The 23,382-nt window shown below is 42.7% G+C and overlaps 1 protein-coding gene across 1 annotated transcript in view; it reads left to right on the top strand.

The window, feature by feature from the left end:
* DGCR8 (DGCR8 microprocessor complex subunit) overlaps nucleotides 1-23,382 on the top strand; it is a 141,476-nt gene that overhangs the window by 79,640 nt on the left and 38,454 nt on the right. Inside the window, exons 12-13 of the mRNA XM_053701901.1 lie at nucleotides 6,876-7,003; nucleotides 8,394-8,507. Of these exons, the coding sequence (XP_053557876.1) occupies nucleotides 6,876-7,003; nucleotides 8,394-8,507 (242 nt within the window). The remainder of the gene's footprint in view (nucleotides 1-6,875; nucleotides 7,004-8,393; nucleotides 8,508-23,382) is intronic.

Raw genomic sequence — 23,382 nt, 5'->3', positions numbered from 1 at the left:
GTCGTCCCTCCCTCGAGCAAAGGCTCACACGGACATCGTCCTGGCCTTTCTCAGATCTCACGGCTGGAAAGTGAACGTGGAAAAGAGTTCTCTATCCCCGTCAACAAGGGTTCCCTTCTTGGGAACAATTATAGACTCCTCAGAAATGAGGATTTTTCTAACAGAGGCCAGAATAACAAAGCTTCTGGACTCTTGTCGGATACTCCATTCCGTTCCTCTTCCTTCCGTAGCTCAGTGCATGGAAGTGATCGGGTTGATGGTAGCGGCAATGGACATAGTTCCTTTTGCGCGCATTCATCTAAGACCATTACAACTGTGCATGCTCAGTCAGTGGAATGGGGACTATACAGACTTGTCTCCAAAGGTACAAGTAAATCAGAGGACCAGAGACTCACTCCGTTGGTGGCTGTCCCTGGACAACCTGTCACAAGGGATGACATTCCGCAGACCAGAGTGGGTCATTGTCACGACCGACGCCAGTCTGACGGGCTGGGGCGCGGTCTGGGGATCCCTGAAAGCTCAGGGTCTTTGGTCTCGGGAAGAATCTCTTCTACCGATAAATATTCTGGAACTAAGAGCGATATTCAATGCTCTCAAGGCTTGGCCTCAGCTAGCGAGGACCAAGTTCATACGGTTTCAATCAGACAACATGACGACTGTTGCGTACATCAACCATCAGGGGGGAACAAGGAGTTCCCTAGCGATGGAGGAAGTGACCAAGATTATTCTATGGGCGGAGTCTCACTCCTGCCACCTGTCTGCTATCCACATCCCGGGAGTGGAAAATTGGGAAGCGGATTTTCTGAGTCGTCAGACATTGCATCCGGGGGAGTGGGAACTCCATCCGGAAATCTTTGCCCTAGTCACTCAGCTGTGGGGCATTCCAGACATGGATCTAATGGCCTCTCGTCAGAACTTCAAAGTTCCCTGTTACGGGTCCAGATCCAGGGATCCCAAGGCGGCTCTAGTGGATGCACTAGTAGCACCTTGGACCTTCAAACTAGCTTATGTGTTTCCGCCGTTTCCTCTCATTCCCAGGCTGGTAGCCAGGATCAATCAGGAGAGGGCGTCGGTGATCTTGATAGCTCCTGCGTGGCCACGCAGGACTTGGTATGCAGATCTGGTGAATATGTCATCGGCTCCACCTTGGAAGCTACCTTTGAGACGAGACCTTCTTGTTCAGGGTCCGTTCGAACATCCGAATCTGGTTTCACTCCAGCTGACTGCCTGGAGATTGAACGCTTGATTTTATCGAAGCGAGGTTTCTCAGATTCTGTTATCGATACTCTTGTTCAGGCCAGAAAGCCTGTAACTAGAAAGATTTACCACAAAATTTGGAAAAAATATATCTGTTGGTGTGAATCTAAAGGATTCCCTTGGGACAAGGTTAAGATTCCTAGGATTCTATCCTTCCTTCAAGAAGGATTGGAAAAGGGTTTATCGGCAAGTTCCCTGAAGGGACAGATTTCTGCCTTGTCGGTGTTACTTCACAAAAAGCTGGCAGCTGTGCCAGATGTTCAAGCCTTTGTTCAGGCTCTGGTTAGAATCAAGCCTGTTTACAAACCTTTGACTCCTCCTTGGAGTCTCAATTTAGTTCTTTCAGTTCTTCAGGGGGTTCCGTTTGAACCCTTACATTCCGTTGATATTAAGTTATTATCTTGGAAAGTTTTGTTTTTAGTTGCAATTTCTTCTGCTAGAAGAGTTTCAGAATTATCTGCTCTGCAGTGCTCTCCTCCTTATCTGGTGTTCCATGCAGATAAGGTGGTTTTACGTACTAAACCTGGTTTTCTTCCAAAAGTTGTTTCTAACAAAAACATTAACCAGGAGATTATCGTACCTTCTCTGTGCCCGAAACCAGTTTCAAAGAAGGAACGTTTGTTGCACAATTTGGATGTTGTTCGCGCTCTAAAATTCTATTTAGATGCTACAAAGGATTTTAGACAAACATCTTCCTTGTTTGTTGTTTATTCAGGTAAAAGGAGAGGTCAAAAAGCAACTTCTACCTCTCTCTCGTTTTGGATCAAAAGCATCATCAGATTGGCTTACGAGACTGCCGGACGGCAGCCTCCCGAAAGAATCACAGCTCATTCCACTAGGGCTGTGGCTTCCACATGGGCCTTCAAGAACGAGGCTTCTGTTGATCAGATATGTAGGGCAGCGACTTGGTCTTCACTGCACACTTTTACCAAATTTTACAAGTTTGATACTTTTGCTTCTTCTGAGGCTATTTTTGGGAGAAAGGTTTTGCAAGCCGTGGTGCCTTCCATTTGGGTGACCTGATTTGCTCCCTCCCTTCATCCGTGTCCTAAAGCTTTGGTATTGGTTCCCACAAGTAAGGATGACGCCGTGGACCGGACACACCTATGTTGGAGAAAACAGAATTTATGTTTACCTGATAAATTTCTTTCTCCAACGGTGTGTCCGGTCCACGGCCCGCCCTGGTTTTTTTAATCAGGTCTGATAATTTATTTTCTTTAACTACAGTCACCACGGTACCATATGGTTTCTCCTATGCTAATATTCCTCCTTAACGTCGGTCGAATGACTGGGGTAGGCGGAGCCTAGGAGGGATCATGTGACCAGCTTTGCTGGGCTCTTTGCCATTTCCTGTTGGGGAAGAGAATATCCCACAAGTAAGGATGACGCCGTGGACCGGACACACCGTTGGAGAAAGAAATTTATCAGGTAAACATAAATTCTGTTTTTTCAGATCCTATGGATAAAAAATTAGAGGGTTACCTTAAGAAAATGTTTATTCAACAAGGTTTTATATTACAACCCCTTGCATGCATCGCGCCGATCACGGCTGCGGCAGCATTTTGGATTGAGTCTCTGGAAGAGAACCTTAGTTCAGCTACGCTGGACGACATTACGGACAGGCTTAGAGTCCTTAAACTAGCTAATTCATTCATTTCGGAGGCCGTAGTACATTTAACCAAACTTACGGCTAAGAATTCAGGATTCGCCATTCAGGCACGCAGAGCGCTGTGGCTAAAATCCTGGTCGGCTGATGTAACTTCTAAGTCCAAATTACTTAGTATACCTTTCAAGGGGCAAACTTTATTTGGGCCCGGTTTGAAAGAAATTATTGCTGACATTACAGGAGGTAAGGGCCACGCTCTACCTCAAGACAAAGCCAAAGCTAAGGCTAGACAGTCTAATTTTCGTCCCTTTCGGAATTTCAAAGCAGGAGCAGCGCCAACTTCCACTGCACCAAAACAGGGAGGAGCTGTTGCTCGTTACAGACAAGGCTGGAAGCCTAATCAGTCCTGGAACAAGGGCAAGCAGGCCAGTAAACCTGCTGCTGTCCCAAAGACAGCATGAACCGAGGGCCCCCGATCCGGGACCGGATCTAGTGGGGGGCAGACTCTCTCTCTTCGCCCAGGCTTGGGCAAGAGATGTCCAGGATCCCTGGGCGCTAGAGATCATATCTCAGGGATACCTTCTAGACTTCAAATCCTCTCCCCCAAGAGGGAGATTTCATCTGTCAAGGTTGTCAACAAACCAAATAAAGAAAGACGCGTTTCTACGCTGTGTACAAGATCTATTATTAATGGGAGTGATCCATCCGGTTCCGCGGTCGGAACAAGGACAAGGGTTTTACTCAAACCTGTTTGTGGTTCCCAAAAAAGAGGGAACTTTCAGGCCAATCTTGGATTTAAAGATCCTAAACAAATTCCTAAGAGTTCCATCGTTCAAAATGGAAACTATTCGGACAATCTTACCCATGATCCAAGAGGGTCAGTACATGACCACAGTGGATTTAAAGGATGCTTACCTTCACATACCGATTCACAAAGATCATTACCGGTATCTAAGGTTTGCCTTCTTAAACAGGCATTACCAGTTTGTAGCCCTTCCATTCGGATTGGCTACGGCTCCAAGAATCTTTACAAAGGTTCTGGGTGCCCTTCTGGCGGTACTAAGACCGCGAGGAATTTCGGTAGCTCCGTACCTAGACGACATTCTGATACAAGCTTCAAGCTTTCAAACTGCCAAGTCTCATACAGAGTTAGTTCTGGCATTTCTAAGGTCGCACGGATGGAAAGTGAACGAAAAGAAGAGTTCTCTCTTTCCTCTCACAAGAGTTCCATTCTTGGGGACTCTTATAGATTCTGTAGAAATGAAGATTTATCTGACAGAAGACAGATTAACAAAGCTTCTAAATGCATGCCGTGTCCTTCATTCCATTCAACTCCCGTCAGTAGCTCAATGCATGGAGGTGATCGGCTTAATGGTAGCAGCAATGGACATAGTTCCCTTTGCACGCCTACATCTCAGACCGCTGCAATTGTGCATGCTGAGTCAGTGGAATGGGGATTACTCAGATTTGTCCCCCACTCTGAATCTGGATCAAGAGACCAGAAACTCTCTTCTATGGTGGTTTTCTCGGCCACATCTGTCCAGGGGGATACCGTTCAGCAGGCCGGACTGGACAATTGTAACAACAGACGCCAGCCTTCTAGGTTGGGGCGCTGTCTGGAATTCTCTGAAGGCTCAGGGACAATGGAGTCAGGAGGAAAGTCTCCTGCCAATAAACATTCTGGAATTGAGAGCAGTTCTCAATGCCCTTCTAGCTTGGCCCCAGTTAAAGACTCGGGGGTTCATCAGGTTTCAGTCGGACAACATCACGACTGTAGCTTACATCAACCATCAAGGAGGGACAAGAAGCTCCCTAGCAATGATAGAAGTATCAAAGATAATTCGCTGGGCAGAATCTCACTCTTGCCATCTGTCAGCAATCCACATCCCGGGAGTGGAGAACTGGGAGGCGGATTTCTTGAGTCGCCAGACTCTTCATCCGGGGGAGTGGGAACTTCATCCGGAGGTCTTTGCCCAAATACTTCAACGTTGGGGCAAACCAGAGATAGATCTCATGGCGTCTCGCCAGAACGCCATACTTCCTCGCTACGGTTCCAGATCCAGGGATCCGGGAGCGGTTCTGATAGATGCTTTGACAGCACCTTGGAACTTCAGGATGGCTTATGTGTTTCCACCCTTCCCGCTGCTTCCTCGATTGATTGCCAAAATCAAACAGGAGAAAGCATCAGTGATTCTAATAGCGCCTGCATGGCCGCGCAGGACTTGGTATGCAGATCTAGTGGACATGTCATCCTGTCCGCCTTGGTCTCTACCTCTAAGACAGGACCTTCTGATTCAGGGTCCATTCAAACATCAAAGTCTAACTTCTCTGAAGCTGACTGCTTGGAAATTGAACGCTTGATTTTATCAAAACGTGGTTTTTCTGAGTCGGTTATTGATACCCTGATACAGGCTAGGAAGCCTGTTACCAGAAAGATTTACCATAAAATATGGCGTAAATACCTATACTGGTGTGAATCCAAAGATTACTCCTGGAGTAAGGTTAGGATTCCTAGGATATTGTCTTTTCTACAAGAAGGTTTAGAAAAGGGTTTATCGGCTAGCTCATTAAAGGGACAGATTTCAGCTCTGTCCATCTTGTTTCACAGGCGTCTGTCAGAAAATTCAGACATCCAAGCCTTTTGTCAGGCTTTAACTAGGATCAAGCCTGTGTTTAAAACTGTTGCTCCGCCATGGAGTTTAAACTTAGTTCTTAACGTTTTACAGGGTGTTCCGTTTGAACCCCTTCATTCCATTGATATAAAATTGTTATCTTGGAAAGTTCTATTTTTAATGGCTATTTCCTCGGCTCGAAGAGTCTCTGAGTTATCAGCCCTACATTGTGATTCTCCTTATCTGATCTTTCACTCAGACAAGGTAGTTCTGCGTACTAAACCTGGGTTCTTACCTAAGGTAGTCACTAACAGGAATATCAATCAAGAGATTGTTGTTCCATCCTTGTGTCCAAATCCTTCTTCAAAGAAGGAACGTCTTCTACACAATCTGGATGTAGTTCGTGCCCTCAAGTTCTACTTGCAGGCAACTAAAGATTTTCGCCAAACTTCTTCCCTGTTTGTCGTTTATTCTGGACAGTGGAGAGGTCAAAAAGCTTCTGCTACCTCTCTCTCTTTTTGGCTTCGTAGCTTAATACGTTTAGCCTATGAGACTGCTGGACAGCAGCCTCCTGAAAGAATTACAGCTCATTCCACTAGAGCTGTGGCTTCCACTTGGGCCTTTAAGAATGAGGCCTCTGTTGAACAGATTTGCAAGGCTGCAACTTGGTCTTCGCTTCATACTTTTTCCAAATTTTACAAATTTGACACTTTTGCTTCTTCGGAGGCTATTTTTGGGAGAAAGGTTCTTCAGGCAGTGGTTCCTTCTGTATAATGAGCCTGCCTATCCCTCCCGTCATCCGTGTACTTTTGCTTTGGTATTGGTATCCCAGAAGTAATGATGACCCGTGGACTGATCACACATAACAGAAGAAAACATAATTTATGCTTACCTGATAAATTCCTTTCTTCTGTTGTGTGATCAGTCCACGGCCCGCCCTGTTTTTAAGGCAGGTGCATATTTTTTAAATTATAATTCAGTCACCACTACACCCTTGGTTTCTCCTTTCTCGTTGGTCTTTGGTCGAATGACTGGAGGTGACGTAGAGGGGAGGAGCTATATAGCAACTCTGCTGGGTGAATCCTCTTGCACTTCCTGTAGGGGAGCAGATAATATCCCAGAAGTAATGATGACCCGTGGACTGATCACACAACAGAAGAAAGGAATTTATCAGGTAAGCATAAATTATGTTTTTATGGTGCTTTAAGGCAGTTCTAAAGGTAAAAGGGGGTTAAACCCAGTACTAGCAAGGAGTAACTAATAATAAAGTGGCCGGTATGTGTATATTTGCAGACCTATGTGCCTCACCGCATTCGGGAGAGTAGCTTTGTTTTACCACACACTTTTATGCAAGAGGCTGAAGGCAAAATGTTCAATGTTTTTGTTTTTTAATATTTTAGGCAAGAACAAGAGGGTTGGAAAGCAACTAGCATCTCAAAAAATCCTGCAACTTCTGCACCCCCATGTGAAAAATTGGGGCTCCCTTTTGCGCATGTATGGAAGGGACAATAGCAAGATGGTGCAACAGGTATCTTGCTTTTGTTTTAATAGTAATTCATGTTTATGCCTACAACAGGTGGTCTACTAACTAGTTATTTTATTTAGGTCTTTTTCTAGCTGCTGTGAGCAGGAAAATGCTGCTATTAAACCGAAACTGTACACCAACCACAGTACTCAAGCTGTGTGTATGTGGCAATGTATTTCTGCGTTCGCACAAGCAGCCAGCTGGTTTGCTGTAGAAACACCCTTGTTCAGGTGTATTATGTAGATTCAAACAGACCAGGTCCTCTGCACACCGCTCAAAGTATAGAATTCACAACAGTAAATAGCAGTATATGTTCATTTTCACTTGAGTACAAGCATAGGATATAGTGGGGGCTGTGGATAACCCCCTACTACATCCTATGTTTTTAATAAAGTGCAAATTAATGTATGCTTTTTTTACTTATGTTGTGACTGTTATACAGAGAGCTATGTGCAGAGGATTCTGTCTGCTTGGTATTAAAGGGACATAAAACCCCACATTTTTCTTTCATGGTTCAGATAGAGCATACTATTTTTAAACAACTTTCCAATATACTTCTATTTTCAAATTTCTTTGTTTTCTTGTTATCCTTCATTGAAAAGCAGGCATGTAAGTTCAGGAGTGTGCACGTGTCTGCAGCTCTATATGGCAGCAGTTTTGCAACAATGTTATACATTAGCAAGAGCACTAGATGACCGCACTAATTCCTTTGATGTAATGCTTCAGGCAAGTGCAGGCTACCTACCGAGATATCTCTTCAACAAAAATAACTTGAGAATGAAGCAGATTTGAGATAAGTAAATTGGAAACTTTTTTTTAAATTGTATTCTCTATCTGAATAATGAGAGAAAATGTTGGGTTTCATGTCCCTTTTTAAAGGGATATAAAACCCTTTTTTTTTTTCTTTCAGTATTCAGACAGAGCATGCAATTTTAAGCAGCTTTCTAATTTACCCCAATGTATCAATTTTTCTTCGTTCTCTTGGTATCTTTATTTGAAAAAGCAGAAATGTAAATTTAGCACCTGGGCAGCGCATGCTTATTGGCGGCTAAATGTAGCCACCAATATGCAAATGCAACCTAGGTGCTGTACAAAAAGTGGGCCGGCTCCTAAGCTTACATTACTGCTTTTTCAAGTAAAGATACCAATAGAATGAAGAAAAACTGATAATAGGAGTAAATTAGAAAGTTGTTTAAAACTGCTTGCTCTGTCTGAATACTTAAAGAAAAAAATTGGGTTTCATATCCCTTTAAGCCTACCTTGACTCAATGAACAAGATTGGCATACACTCTTGTATTTTATGCTTTTTTAGCATTCCAGCAGTAGCTGAATATGCATTCTTATTTGCTAAATTGTTACTAATCCCTATTCTGTTGTGGGTTTCTGTCACCAGGAAACCGCTGATAAAAGTGTGATTGAACTTCAGCAGTATGCCAAAAAGAACAAGCCAAATCTTCATATCCTAAATAAACTACAGGAAGAGATGAGAAGGCTGGCAAGTGAAAGGGTGAGTGAATTTTGATATATTTTATCTTTTTCTGTCTCGGTTTTGTTTCTCAAACATGTATTTTATTTTACTGTCTCAATTTGGTTATCTCTCCATGTGCAATTGCATAAATGCTTCAGACATTCCACTTCTTTAATATTTGTATCTTTCAACTCATTAAACAGCAATTGTCAGTCATTTCCCCAATAATCATCCAGGATACACAATTTTGATTTGCAGTTCACATATATCAAGTATATTATAATAATTGTATTTCTGAGCTTGTAAAAACTATGTCAAACAAATACTGATTGAAAATGACAATACCCTAGCCCTCCTATTGGCTTACACTAGTACCAGATAAGCATGTAAGTGTATTTTGTTTTCTTTCATAAGGTGTTGAGACCACAAGCTATTAGTCCTGGGATTCAACTCCTGGCCACTAGGAGGCGGCAACAAATTCCAAAGCTCTAAGAACACTTAAACAATCATACCTCTCTGGTATTCTAGTCTGATGTATAAAGTAGAAAAAATGTCCAAAGAGGGATGGCAGCAAATGTGGTATACAAATATTTATTTAGCACATAAAGAACTGCAACGTTTCTGGAGCACACCTCCCTTAAAGGGCCATAATACCCAAATGTTTAAACACTTGAAAGTGATGCAGCATAGCTGTAAAAAGCTGACTGGAAAATATCTCCTGAACATCTCTATGTAAAAGAGAAAGATATTTTACCTCAAAAGTTCCTCAGTAGCCACCTCCCATTGTAAAGGATTTCTAAGCAGCATATTAGTATGTCTGTCCTAGGACAGCTGAAGGGATGAGCATCGTGTACTCTCATCTTATTTCACCACATCAGGTAAAGGAAGTTTACAATGAAATCTCATGAGAGTCAAGTCAAATCTCATGAGATCACAGTAAAAGTTCATGACCTCAGCACTGCTGATGCTGATTGGCTGCTGTTCATTTCTTCATTTTTTTTTTAATTTTTTACCTGCAGCTGGGAGCAGTTGAGTATAACTTTACACAGAACTTACTCTGCTGAGCTGAGGAGATTGTGAGGTAAAATATCTTCCTTTTTTACATAGAGATGCTCAGGTGATATTTTCCTGTCAGCTTTTTACAGTTATACTGCATCAGTTTCAAGTGATTTAGCATATGAGTATTATGTCCCTTTAATCATGCAATAAAAAACACTGATACAGAGTATCCTTATATACCCTGCCGCCACAAGAGGGCAGTAAAGAGTATTTACAGAGTTAACCATTTCATGCATTCAGTATTAGACTATTTCTGAAACAGTGTTGTAAGAACTTTACCAGAAAAACAAAAGCAAATACAAATATTACTATATTGGTTATATCCTTAAAATTAAAAGGAATACAAAAAAACTTTACTAGAAGTACTCTCAAGTCAGCACCTACACTCTTAAATCAAAAAGATGAAATTATTTTATGTCTTTATATTTATAGGAATACAGAAAGATCCCTATCCCTGTTCATACCCTCCGGTTCCATAGTGCCTAGTTCGAAAATCCAAAAGCATTACCTTTGTTTTAATAATACATTTCTGTCCCCTCCCCTCCTTAGTCTAGGAACAAATTCAATAATCTGAAAACGTAACTGATTGACAGCATGTCCCATTTTTGAAAAATGACAGGAGACAGGGGCAAGTAAATTATTATTCCTAACTGAACTCTTGTGTTCAATAATTCTATCTTTGATAGATCTAGTGGTCTCCCCCACATAGCCACACCCACAAGGGCATTTGACAAGGTATATATCGTATTGAGTATTACAAGTGTGGAAGCCCTTGATAGTGTACTTTTTACCAGATTTGGGATGGAAAAAAGATGACCCTTTAATCATATTCCCACAACAAGAACAACCAAGACGGGGAAAGCATCCATTATTTTTATCTGCTAGATATCTTTGCTTATCAAGAGCTTTTACAGCCCCAATATCAAATGTAATTAATTTTTTATGGCTATTAACCCCTCTCTTTTAAATGCTGGCATAGGCATATCAGCAAACTCAAGTATGTTAGGATTACACTTTATCAAAATGCCCCAATGTTTTCTGATAATATTTTTAATTAAGTGGCTTTGGGAGTTAAACTCAGAGACAAAGGCCGTCCGCTGACTCTTACACTTTTTTCCTTTTTGGAGCTTAAGAGGCTCTCTCTTGGAATACACAATATAGCATCCATTTCTTTTTCAATTAGAGTCAAAGGATAGCCTCTATCAATGAAACGGTCCCTCATTTCCCTCAATCTGAGATCAAATAAAACTTCATCAGTTACAATACGCTGAACTCTTAATAGCTGATTTCTAGGTAATGCTTTTAAGAGAGCTAATGGATGGGCACTATCAAAATGTAGTATGCTATTGCGGTCAGTTGGTTTCCTAAACAGGTCAACCTTAAGGGAATCACCAACCTTAATCATTTCGACGTATTGTAACTGATGAAGTTTTATTTGATCTCAGATTAAGGGGAAATGAGGGACCGTTTCATTGATAGAGGCTACCCTCTGACTCTAATTGAAAAGGAAATGGATGCTATATCGTGTATTCCAAGAGAGAGCCTCTTAAGATCAAAAAAGGAAAAAAGTGTAAGAGTCAGCGGATGGCCTTTATCTCTGAGTTTAACTCCCAAAGCCACTTAATTAAAAATATTATCAGAAAACATTGGGGCATTTTGAAAAAGTGTAATCCTAACATACTTGAGTTTGCTGATATGCCTATGCCAGCATTTAAAAGAGGGGTTAATATCCATAAAAAATTAATTAAATTTGATATTGGGGCTGTAAAAGCTCTTGATAAGCAAAGATATCTAGCAGATAAAAATAATGGATGCTTTCCCTGTCTTGGTGGTTCTTGTTGTGGGAATATGATTAAAGGGTCATCTTTTTTCCATCCCAAATCTGGTAGAACGTACACTATCAAGGGCTTCCACACTTGTAATACTCAATATACCTTGTCAAATGCCCTTGTGGGCGTGGCTATGTGGGGGAGACCACTAGATCTATCAGAGATAGAATTATTGAACACGAGTTCAGTTAGGAATAATAATTTATTTGCCCCTGGTTCCTGTCATTTCTCAAAAATGGGACATGCTGTCAATCAGTTACGTTTTCAGATTATTGAATTTGTTCCTAGACCAAGGAGGGGAGGGGACAGAAATTTATTATTAAAACAAAGAGAATGCTTTTGGATTTTCGAACTAGGCACCATGGAACCGGATCGTATGAACAGGGATTGGGATCTTTCTGTATTCCTATAAATACATAAAATAATTTCTTCTTTCTCCAACATTGGTGTGTCCGGTCCACGGCGTCATCCTTACTTGTGGGAATATCTCTTCCCCAACAGGAAATGGCAAAGAGTCCCAGCAAAGCTAGCCATATAGTCCCTCCTAGGCTCCGCCCACCCCAGTCATTCTCTTTGCCGTTGCACAGGCAACATCTCCACGGAGATGGTTAAGAGTATGTGGTGTTTAGTTGTAGTTTTTTTATTCTACTATCAAGAGTTTATTTTAAAATAGTGCTGGTATGTACTATTTACTCTGAAACAGAAAGAGATGAAGAATTCTGTTTGTGAGAGGAAGATGATTTTAGCAGACAGTAACTAAAATCCTTTCCTGTTTCCACATAGGACTGTTGAGATGAAGTAACTTCAGTTGGGGGAAACAGTTAGCAGACTTTTCTGCTTAAGGTATGAATACCATATTTCTAACAAGACTGTGTAATGCTGGAAGGCTGTCATTTCCCCTCATGGGGACCGGTAAGCCATTTTCTTAGTCTCAAGCAGAATAAAGGGCTTAATATGGGCTATAAAACTGGTAGACACTTTTATGGGCAGAATCGATTGCTTTATTTGGGCATTTTATACATGTTTATGCTGGTATTTCACATTTATAAACTTGGGGAATGTTTTTTAACGTCAGGCACTATGTTAGACACCTTTTCCAGTCAGGAAGGGCCTTCCCAGTTGTAGGCTGAGCCTCATTTTCGCGCCATTACTGCGCAGTTGTTTTTGAGAGCAAGACATGCAGATGCATGTGTGAGGACCTGATAATAGTTGGAAAAGTTCCTAGAAGGCGTCATTTGGTATCGTATTCCCCTCTGGGCTTGGTAGAGTCGCAGCAAAGGCTGTAGCTGGGACTGTAGAGGGGTTAAAACTGTAACCGGCTCCGGTTTCGTTATTTTAAGGGTTAAAGCTCTGAAAATTGGTGTGCAATAATTTTAATGCTTTTAGACACTGTGGTGAAATTTTGGTAAATTTTTAACAATTCCTTCATATTTTTTCACATATTCAGTAATAAAGTGTGCTCTGTTTAAAATTTAAAGAGACAGTAAAGGTTTTGTTTTAAAACGGTTTTTGTGTTTTACTGACAAGTTTAAGCCTGTTTAACATGTCTGTGCCTTCAGATAAGCTATGTTCTATATGTATGAAAGTCAATGTGTCTCCCCCTTCTAAATTATGTGATAATTGTGCCAAAGCGTCCAAACAAAGTAAGGACAGTACTGTCACAGATAATGTAGTTGCCCAAGATGATTCATCAGATGAAGGGAGTAGACATGGTTCTACATCATCTCCTTCTGTGTCTACACCAGTTTTGCCCACGCAGGAGGCCCCTGGTACTTCTAGCGCGCCAATGCTTATTACCATGCAACAATTGACGGCTGTAATGGATAACTCCATAGCAAATATTTTATCCAAAATGCCTGCATATCAGAGAAAGCGCGATTGCTCTGTTTTAAACACTGAAGAGCAGGAGGGCGCTGATGATGATTGTTCTGTCATACCCTCACACCAATCTGAAGGGGCCATGAGGGAGGTTTTGTCAGTTGGGGAAATTTCAGATTCAGGAAAAATTTCCCAACAGGCTGAACCTGATGTTGTGACATTTAAATTTAAATTAGAACATCTCCGCGCACTGCTTAAGGAGGTGTTATCTACTCTGGATGATTGTGACAACCTGGTCATTCCAGAAAAATTATGCAAGATGGACAAGTTCCTAGAGGTTCCGGTGCACCCCAACGCTTTTCCTATACCCAAGCGGGTGGCGGACATAGTGAATAAGGAATGGGAGAAGCCCGGCATACCTTTTGTTCCCCCTCCTATATTTAAGAAATTATTTCCTATGGTCGACCCCAGAAAGGACTTATGGCAGACAGTCCCTAAGGTCGAGGGGGCAGTTTCTACTCTAAACAAGCGCACTACTATTCCTATCGAGGATAATTGTGCTTTCAAAGATCCTATGGATAAAAAATTGGAGGGTTTGCTTAAAAAGATTTTAATACAGCAAGGTTACCTTCTTCAACCCATTTCGTGCATTATTCCTGTCACTACAGCAGCGTGGTTCTGGTTCGAGGAACTAGAAAAGTCGCTCAGTAGAGAGACTCCATATGAGGAGGTTATGGACAGAGTTCACGCACTTAAGTTGGCTAACTCTTTTATTTTAGATGCCGCTTTGCAAATAGCTAGATTAGCGGCGAAAAATTCAGGGTTTGCAATTGTGGCGCGCAGAGCGCTTTGGCTAAAGTCTTGGTCAGCGGATGTATCATCCAAGACAAAATTGCTTAATATCCCCTTCAAGGGTAAAACTCTCTTTGGGCCAGAATTGAAAGAGATTATCTCAGACATCACTGGGGGAAAGGGCCATGCCCTCCCACAAGATAGGCCTTTCAAAGCCAAGAATAAGTCTAATTTTCGTTCCTTTCGTAATTTCAGGAACGGACCGGGCTCTAATTCTGCATCCTCTAAGCAAGAGTGTAATACCTCACAGACCAAACCAGCCTGGAAACCGATGCAAGGCTGGAACAAGGGTAAGCAGGCCAAGAAGCCTGCCGCTGCTAACAAAACAGCATGAAGGAGTAGCCCCCGATCCAGGACCGGATCTAGTGGGGGGCAGACTCTCTCTCTTTGCTCAGGCTTGGGCAAGAGATGTTCAGGATCCCTGGACGCTAGAAATAGTTTCTCAGGGTTATCTTCTGGAATTCAAGGAACTACCCCCAAGGGGAAGGTTCCACATGTCTCACTTATCCTCAAACCAAATAAAGAGACAGGCATTCTTACATTGTGTAGAAGACCTGTTAAAGATGGGAGTGATACACCCAGTTCCAACGGCGGAACAAGGAATGGGATTTTACTCAAATCTGTTTGTAGTTCCCAAAAAAGAAGGAACTTTCAGACCAATCCTGGATTTAAAGATCCTAAACAAATTTCTCAGAGTACCATCGTTCAAGATGGAAACCATTCGAACGATTCTACCCACAATTCAGGAAGGTCAATTTATGACTACCGTGGATCTAAAGGATGCGTATCTACATATCCCTAGCCACAAAGAACATCATCAGTTCCTAAGGTTCGCCTTTCTGGACAAACATTACCAGTTTGTGGCCCTCCCATTCGGGTTAGCCACTGCTCCAAGGATTTTCACAAAGGTACTCGGATCCCTTCTAGCGGTTCTAAGACCAAGGGGCATTGCAGTAGTACCGTACTTGGACGACATTCTAGTACAAGCGTCGTCTCTTTCAAAGGCAAAGGCTCACTCAGACATCGTTCTGGCCTTTCTCAGATCTCACGGATGGAAGGTGAACATAGAAAAAAGTTCCCTGTCTCCGTCGACAAGAGTTCCCTTCTTGGGAACAATAATAGATTCCTTAGAAATGAGGATTTTCTTGACAGAAGTCAGAAAGTCAAAACTTCTAAACGCTTGTCAAGTTCTTCATTCTATTCCTCGTCCTTCCATAGCTCAGTGCATGGAAGTAGTAGGATTGATGGTTGCAGCAATGGACATAGTTCCTTTTGCACGAATTCATCTAAGACCATTACAACTGTGCATGCTGAAACAGTGGAATGGGGACTATACAGACTTGTCTCCAGTGCTTCAAGTAGATCAGAAGACCAGAGACTCACTCCGTTGGTGGCTAACCCAGGATCACCTATCCCAGGGAATGAGCTTCCGCAGTCCAGAGTGGGTCATCGTCACAACCGACGCCAGCCTAGTGGGCTGGGGCGCGGTCTGGGAATCCCTGAAAGCTCAGGGACTGTGGTCTCAGGAAGAGTCTCTTCTCCAGATAAACATTCTGGAACTAAGAGCGATATTCAATGCTCTCAGGGCTTGGCCTCAGCTAGCAAAGGCCAGATTCATAAGATTCCAATCAGACAACATGACAACTGTTGCGTATCTCAATCATCAGGGGGGGAACAAGGAGTTCCCTGGCGATGAAAGAAGTGACCAAAATAATACAATGGTCGGAGAATCACTCCTGCCACCTATCTGCGATCCACATTCCAGGTGTGGAAAACTGGGAAGCGGATTATTTGAGTCGTCAGACATTCCATCCGGGGGAGTGGGAACTCCACCCGGAGATCTTTGCCCAGTTGACGCAACTATGGGGCATTCCAGATATGGATCTGATGGCGTCTCGTCAGAACTTCAAGGTTCCTTGCTACGGGTCCAGATCCAGGGATCCCAAGGCGACTTTAGTGGATGCACTAGTAGCACCTTGGACCTTCAACCTAGCTTATGTGTTTCCACTGTTTCCTCTCATTCCCAGGCTGGTAGCCAGGATCAAACAGGAGAGGGCCTCGGTGATCTTGATAGCTCCTGCGTGGCCACGCAGGACTTGGTATGCAGACCTGGTGAATATGTCATCGGTTCCACCATGGAAGCTACCTTTGAGACAGGACCTTCTTGTTCAGGGTGCATTCGAACATCCAAATCTGGTCTCCCTCCAGCTGACGGCTTGGAGATTGAACGCTTGATTCTATCAAAGCGTGGGTTTTCAGATTCCGTGATAGATACTCTGATTCAAGCCAGAAAACCGGTAACTAGAAAGATTTACCATAAAATATGGGAAAGATATATCTGCTGGTGTGAATCCAAGGGATTCCCATGGAATAAGATAAAGATTCCTAGGATTCTTTCCTTTCTACAAGAAGGTTTGGATAAAGGATTATCTGCGAGTTCTCTAAAGGGACAGATTTCTGCTTTATCTGTCCTACTACACAAACAACTGGCAGTTGTGCCAGATGTTCAAGCATTTGTTCAGGCTTTGGTTAGGATCAAGCCTTTTTACAGACCTTTGACTCCTCTTTGGAGTTTAAATCTAGTTCTTTCAGTTCTTCAAGGGGTTCCGTTTGAACCTTTACATTCCATAGATATTAAGTTGTTATCTTGGAAAGTTTTGTTTTTGGTTGCTATTTCTTCTGCTAGAAGAGTTTCTGAGTTATCTGCTCTACAGTGTACTCCACCCTATCTGGTGTTCTATTCAGATAAGGTTGTTCTGCGTACTAAGCCTGGTTTTCTACCAAAGGTTGTTTCCAACAAAAATATTAATCAGGAGATAGTTGTACCTTCTTTGTGTCCGAATCCAGTTTCAAAGAAGGAACGTTTGCTACACAATTTAGATGTAGTCCGTGCTCTAAAATTCTACTTAGAAGCTACAAAAGAGTTCAGACAAACTTCTTTTCTGTTTGTCGTCTATTCTGGTAAAAGGAGAGGTCAAAAAGCAACTTCTACCTCTCTTTCCTTTTGGCTTAAAAGCATCATCCGATTGGCTTATGAGACTGCCGGACGGCAGCCTCCTGAAAGAATCACAGCTCACTCCACTAGGGCTGTAGCTTCCACATGGGCCTTCAAGAACGAGGCTTCTGTTGATCAGATATGTAAGGCAGCGACTTGGTCTTCACTGCACACTTTTGCCAAATTTTACAAATTTGATACTTTTGCTTCTTCGGAGGCTATTTTTGGGAGAAAGGTTTTGCAAGCCGTGGTGCCTTCCGTTTAGGTAACCTGATTTGCTCCCTCCCTTCATCCGTGTCCTAAAGCTTTGGTATTGGTTCCCACAAGTAAGGATGACGCCGTGGACCGGACACACCAATGTTGGAGAAAACAGAATTTATGCTTACCTGATAAATTACTTTCTCCAACGGTGTGTCCGGTCCACGGCCCTCCCTGGTTTTTTAATCAGGTCAGATTAATTATTTTCTCTAACTACAGTCACCACAACACCCTATGGTTTCTCCTATTTTTTCCTCCTGTCCGTCGGTCGAATGACTGGGTTGGGCGGAGCCTAGGAGGGACTATATGGCCAGCTTTGCTGGGACTCTTTGCCATTTCCTGTTGGAAAAGAGATATTCCCACAAGTAAGGATGACGCCGTGGACCGGACACACCGTTGGAGAAAGTAATTTATCAGGTAAGCATAAATTCTGTTTTTTGATTTAAGAGTGTAGGTGCTGACTTGAGAGTACTTCTAGTAAAGTTTTTTTTGTATTCCTTTTAATTTTAAGGATATAACAAATTTTAGTAATATTTGTATTTGCTTTTGTTTTTTGGTTAAGTTCTTACAACACTGTTTCAGAAATAGTCTAATATTGAATGCATGAAATGGTTAAAGGGACACTGAACCCAATTTTTTTCTTATGTGATTCAGATAGAGCATGCCATTTTAAGCAACTTTCTAATTTACTCCTATTATCACATTTTCTTTATTCTCTTGGTATCTTTATTTAAAATGCAAAACCCATTTTTGGTGAACAACCTCGGTTGTCCTTGCTGATTGGTGGATAAATTCATCCACCAATAAAAAAGTGCTGTCCAGAGGTCTGAACCAAGAAAAAAGCTTAGATGTCTTATTTTTCAAATAAAGATAGCAAGAGAACGAAGAAAAAATGATAATAGGAGTCAATTTGAAAGTTGCTTAAAATTGCATGCTCTATCTGAATCATGAAAGAAAAAATTTGGGTTCAGTCTCCTTTTAACTCTGTAAATACTCTTTACTGCCCTCTTGTGGCGGTAGGGTATATAAGGATACTCTGTATCAGTGTTTTTTATTACATGATTAAGGGAGGTGTGCTCCCGAAACGTTGCTGTTCTTTATGTGCTAAATACATATTTGTATACCACATTTTCTGCCATCCCTCTTTGGACATTTTTGGATACCTTTCTGGTCTTGGTGCTGGAGACCTGGCGGGCGTGCAGTGGCCTGTTGTGCTGGTCTGTTTCTAGACATTTGAGTATAACGTAGAAAGGCAGGAAAGGACAAAGTAGAGAAAATGAGGCGCAAACTAAAACTGCCACCAGGAAAAAATAATTGGGTAAAAAAAAATAGGGGGTTCTTTTAGACTCTCTCTTACCACTATGAAAGAAATTTAGCTGGTTAGCGTAAATTCTTTTCTTTCATAAGGTTGGGAGAGTCCACGAACCAGTATTCCTCGGAATGAATACCCAAGCTGTAGAGTCCATGAGTAATTGGGGTGGGGGCAGTGTGTTTTTGTTGTTTTGTTGTTTTTTTTATTGTTTTTTTTTTTTTAAGGCAGACACCTATTTACCAGACACTGATGCATTTGGTAGGAAAGTCCTTCAGGCAGCAAGTGTTTGCTGCCTTGCAAATGTATTCAATATAAGACTCATTCTTGCCCTACCTGTATATATTTCAGACTAGCTTGGGGAAGTGCATTGCACAGGGGTGGGTGCATTGGTAACAGGGCTGTGTACTTTTTAACAATAGCATATGTTCACATTTTCAAAGTGAACATTTTATAAGTGAGGCATTAATTTTTAAGAATTATACAAGAATTGAACAAGGATTGGGCAAGGGGCAAGACACAAGGCCAAGTACTCTTGTAATACTATGTTTTATGTATCTCGTATCCTTTTGCAAGTGCTGCTGTAACACTGTGTCTTATGTGTTTACTTGGTTCCCACTTTCAGAATAATGCTCAATATCTTCATATTCCTTTTTGCTACCTCTTGTCTCTATAACAAACTACATTACTCACTTACCCCTTCTCCCTTTCCACCTGCACTGTTCATTAGCCCATCTCTCTTATACTCGCCTTACTTTTGTACTCATGAACTCTACTTATTCATAAATACTCTCTCTCCCCCCTGCACTTCAGTTAAACAATAGTCTCATTACTGCAAATCTGCTTCTCATCTCATGTCACTCTCCCTCTTGCTCATACTAGCTGCTGGCGACATCTCCCCTAATCCTGGTCCCTCACAACCTCCTAACCTTTCACATCCTTGTGTGCCTTTCGATAGACTTCATAAACTAAACTCTGGTAACCTTAATCGCATTCCTCTTACATCTAAAAACCCCTCCCCCTTCACTTGTGCACTCTGGAACTCTCGCTCTGTTTGCAACAAGCTAACTTCTATCCATGATCTCTTTATCTCCCACTCTCTTAACTTTCTGGCTCTTACAGAAACCTGGCTCTCTACTTCAGACACAGCATCCACTGCTGCACTGTCACATGGGGGTCTCCATTTCAGCCACACTCCTAGGTCTGGCAATAGACAAGGAGGTGGTGTCGGTATTTTACTTTCCTCTCGTTGCACCTTCCAACAAATACAGCCCTTCTCTTCACTCACATTTTCTTCATTTGAAGCACACATGATTTGGTTATTCTCTCCCTCTCTATACGTGTTGCAGTCATATACCGCCCCCCTGGCTCCCCAACTCAATTCTTAGATCACTTTGCTGCCTGGCTTCCTTATTTCCTTTCCTCAGACACCCCTGCCCTCATTCTTGGCGACTTCAACATCCCCCTTAACAATCCCACTGCCTCATCTGCTAAACAACTTCTGCAACTCACTTCCTCTTTCAGTCTGTCACAATGGACTGATTCTCCCACTCACAAAGACGGTCACTCCCTTGACCTGATCTTTAGCTATCGATGCACTCTCTCAAACTCCCCTTTTCCTCTTTCTGACCACCATCTCCTTACCTGCAACATATCATCCCTTCCTACAACTCTCCCACCTTCTACTCCTCACACCAAACTTCACAGAAGCATTAGGTCTTTAGATCAGCAACAACTTGCTAATTCCCTTCAACCGCTCCTCTCATCCTTCTCCTCCTTTTCCTGCCCTGAACAATCTATCTGCCACTATAATTCCACCCTTATATCCGTCCTTGACAATCTCGCCCCTCTTACCACTGCTAGGAAATCACACACTCATCCCCAGCCCTGGCATACTCCTCTGACACGGTACCTACGCAGATGTTCCCGTACTGCTGAACGGCATTGGAGAAAATCACGGAGTTCAGCTGATTTTCTTCATTACAAATTCATCTTGAACTCCTACTACTCTGCCCTTAATCTCCACAAGCAACACTACTTCTCTACTCTTATCTCTAATCTTTCTTCAAACCCAAAACGTCTGTTCTCCACTTTCAATACTCTCCTCCGCCCTCCCCCACTTCCTAATACAACTTCTCTGTCAGCTCAAGACTTTGCCAGTCACTTCATTAACAAAATTGATTCCATCAGACATGAAATCAGCTCTCAACACAATTCCATTCTCTCCCCCCCTCAAATACTCTCACTCAACCACAACCCTCATAACCTGAATCTTAGTTCATTCTCCCCTGTTACTGAGGAAGAAGTTTCGGCACTTATACTGCGCTCTCACCTCACTACCTGTCCCCTTGACCCTATCCCCTCACAGCTGCTCCCCTCTCTCTCTACTACCCTTATCCCTATACTAACACACATTTTCAACCTCTCCCTCAGCACTGGTACATTTCTCTCATCAATGAAACATGCACTGGTCACACCTATCCTCAAAAAAACCTTCCCTTGATCCTACCTCCCCATCCAACTACCGCCCAATTTCCCTCCTCCCTCTTGCTTCAAAGCTTCTTGAAAAACTAGTATATGCACGCCTATCCCATTTCCTTACGTTAAACTCCCTTCTTGACCCGCTGCAATCTGGATTTCGTCCCTATCACTCCACAGAGACAGCTATTGTTAAGGTCACCAATGACCTACTTACAGCTAAATCAATCTGCTTATCCTCCTTGATCTGTCCGCAGCCTTTGACACTGTCGACCACCCTCTTTTGCTCCAAACCCTCCAATCCTTCAGCATCTGTGACACAGCCCTTTCGTGGCTCTCTTCCTACCTGTCAAACCGTACCTTCAGTGTAGCCTTCTCTGGGGCTTCCTCTGCCCCGTCACCACTTTCTGTCGGAGTACCGCAAGGCTCTGTCCTCGGTCCCCTTCTCTTCTAAATCTATACGTCATCACTAGGTTCCCTAATTAAGTCCCATGGTTTCCAATATCATTTGTATGCCGATGACACCCAAATCTACTTCTCTGCACCAGAACTATCTCCTTCCTTGCTAACCCGTGTCACTAACTGTCTTTCTCACATCTCTTCCTGGATGTCCTCTCACTACCTCAAGCTAAATCTCTCCAAAACTGAGCTCCTCATTTTCCCCCCTTCTTCCAAAATCTCCACCCCCAATCTCTCTATAACTGTCGACAACTCCATCATTACCCCTACCCCGCATGCCCGATGTCTCGGGGTCACATTTGACTCAGATCTTTCCTTCACTCCTCACATTCAGTCCTTGGCTACAGCCTGCCGCTTCCACCTTAAAAACATCTCTAAAATTAGACACTTCCTTACACAAGACACAACTAAGATTTTAATCCACTCTCTCATTCTTTCCCGCCTTGATTACTGCAACTCTGTCCTCTCTGGTCTCCCCACCTGCCGCCTAGCTCCTCTACAATCCATAATGAATGCCTCTGCCAGACTCATCTTCCTTACACGTCGCTCTTCATCTGCTGCGCCTCTCTGCCAATCCCTTCACTGGCTTCCTCTTGCCTCTAGGATCAAACTCTCACTCTTACATACAAAGCCCTCAACTGCACTGCTCCCCCCTACATCTCAGATCTTGTCTCCAGATACTCTCCCTCCCGTCCCCTTCGCTCTGCTTATGACCTCCTACTCTCCTCCTCTCTTGTCATCTCATCACACTCCCGTTTACAGGACTTCTCCAGACTGGCTCCCATCTTGTGGAACTCTCTGCCTCGCTCCACAAGACTCTCTTCTAGTTTTAAAAGCTTCAAGTGCTCCCTAAAGACTCTACTGTTCAGGGACACATACAACCTACGCTAACCTTTCCTAATACCAGTTCCTCTCCTCCACTGCAATCCCCTGAACCCTCTTAGCATGTAAGCCTAAAAGTCCAGCTGTTTGTAGATCACCTTCTTAAGAGCTGACTACAACAGTGCAACTCTTGGCAGGGCCCTCTACCCTATAATTGTTTTGTTGTACTCCCCCTTTGTTTATAGCGCTGCGGAATCTGTTGGCGCTCTACAAATAACCAATAATAATAATAATAAAATCCAAGAAGAGGAAACTGATCTAGAAAAAGGAGCAATATTGTGTTTTGGATAAAACTATCCTGCCTCCAAGAAAACCTTGATCATGAAATTTAGCCAAAAATAAACAGAAATAAAGAAAAGAAACGGATATAGCCTTCTGACATTTATGTGGACCAAGGGATAAACAAATTAAGGATTGTTTGAAAACCTTTGTCATTTAAAAGTAGAACTCTAAAGCTTCGCAAAGCTTTAAGCGCACTTAATCCCTCACATCTCTCTGGAGTTCTAGTCTTTTCTTTGCCTGCATAGATGGAAGGGGAAAATTGAGGTGCTCCAGATTTTTCGTTGAGAGGGGTCCTTAGACTGATTTGTGACTCATTTCCCCCTCAATGAGCTGCTACTGAAAGACAGAAGGGAGATTGAAGTATTGGGTAGGGACATTATCGCTCTCAGTGAAGGAGTTAGTCACAACCCTGTCACAGGTGTAGAAGTGACTGGTCCCCTAGCCGTCTCCTGTTAGGTAATTTTATATACTCCTTGCATAGATCCTCTGCTGTGACATACGCAGCACTAGATGGGCTCTCTACCGGAAGTAGTCTTTTCTTCAGCCACTATGCATGGTAGATTAGGTGCTTCTGAAGTGCCGCCATTTCTTGCACTCGCATAGCCCACAGGCTATTAGTAGGTACACCAGATTTTGAGGTTACGTTATAGCCAGGGGACGTACACATGTAACAGACTAATTCCACCTTTTATT

The sequence above is a fragment of the Bombina bombina genome, chromosome 2 (genome assembly GCF_027579735.1).
Source record: "Bombina bombina isolate aBomBom1 chromosome 2, aBomBom1.pri, whole genome shotgun sequence".
In the NCBI taxonomy this organism is placed as follows: domain Eukaryota; kingdom Metazoa; phylum Chordata; class Amphibia; order Anura; family Bombinatoridae; genus Bombina; species Bombina bombina.
This window is presented reverse-complemented; position numbering and strand designations above follow the sequence as displayed.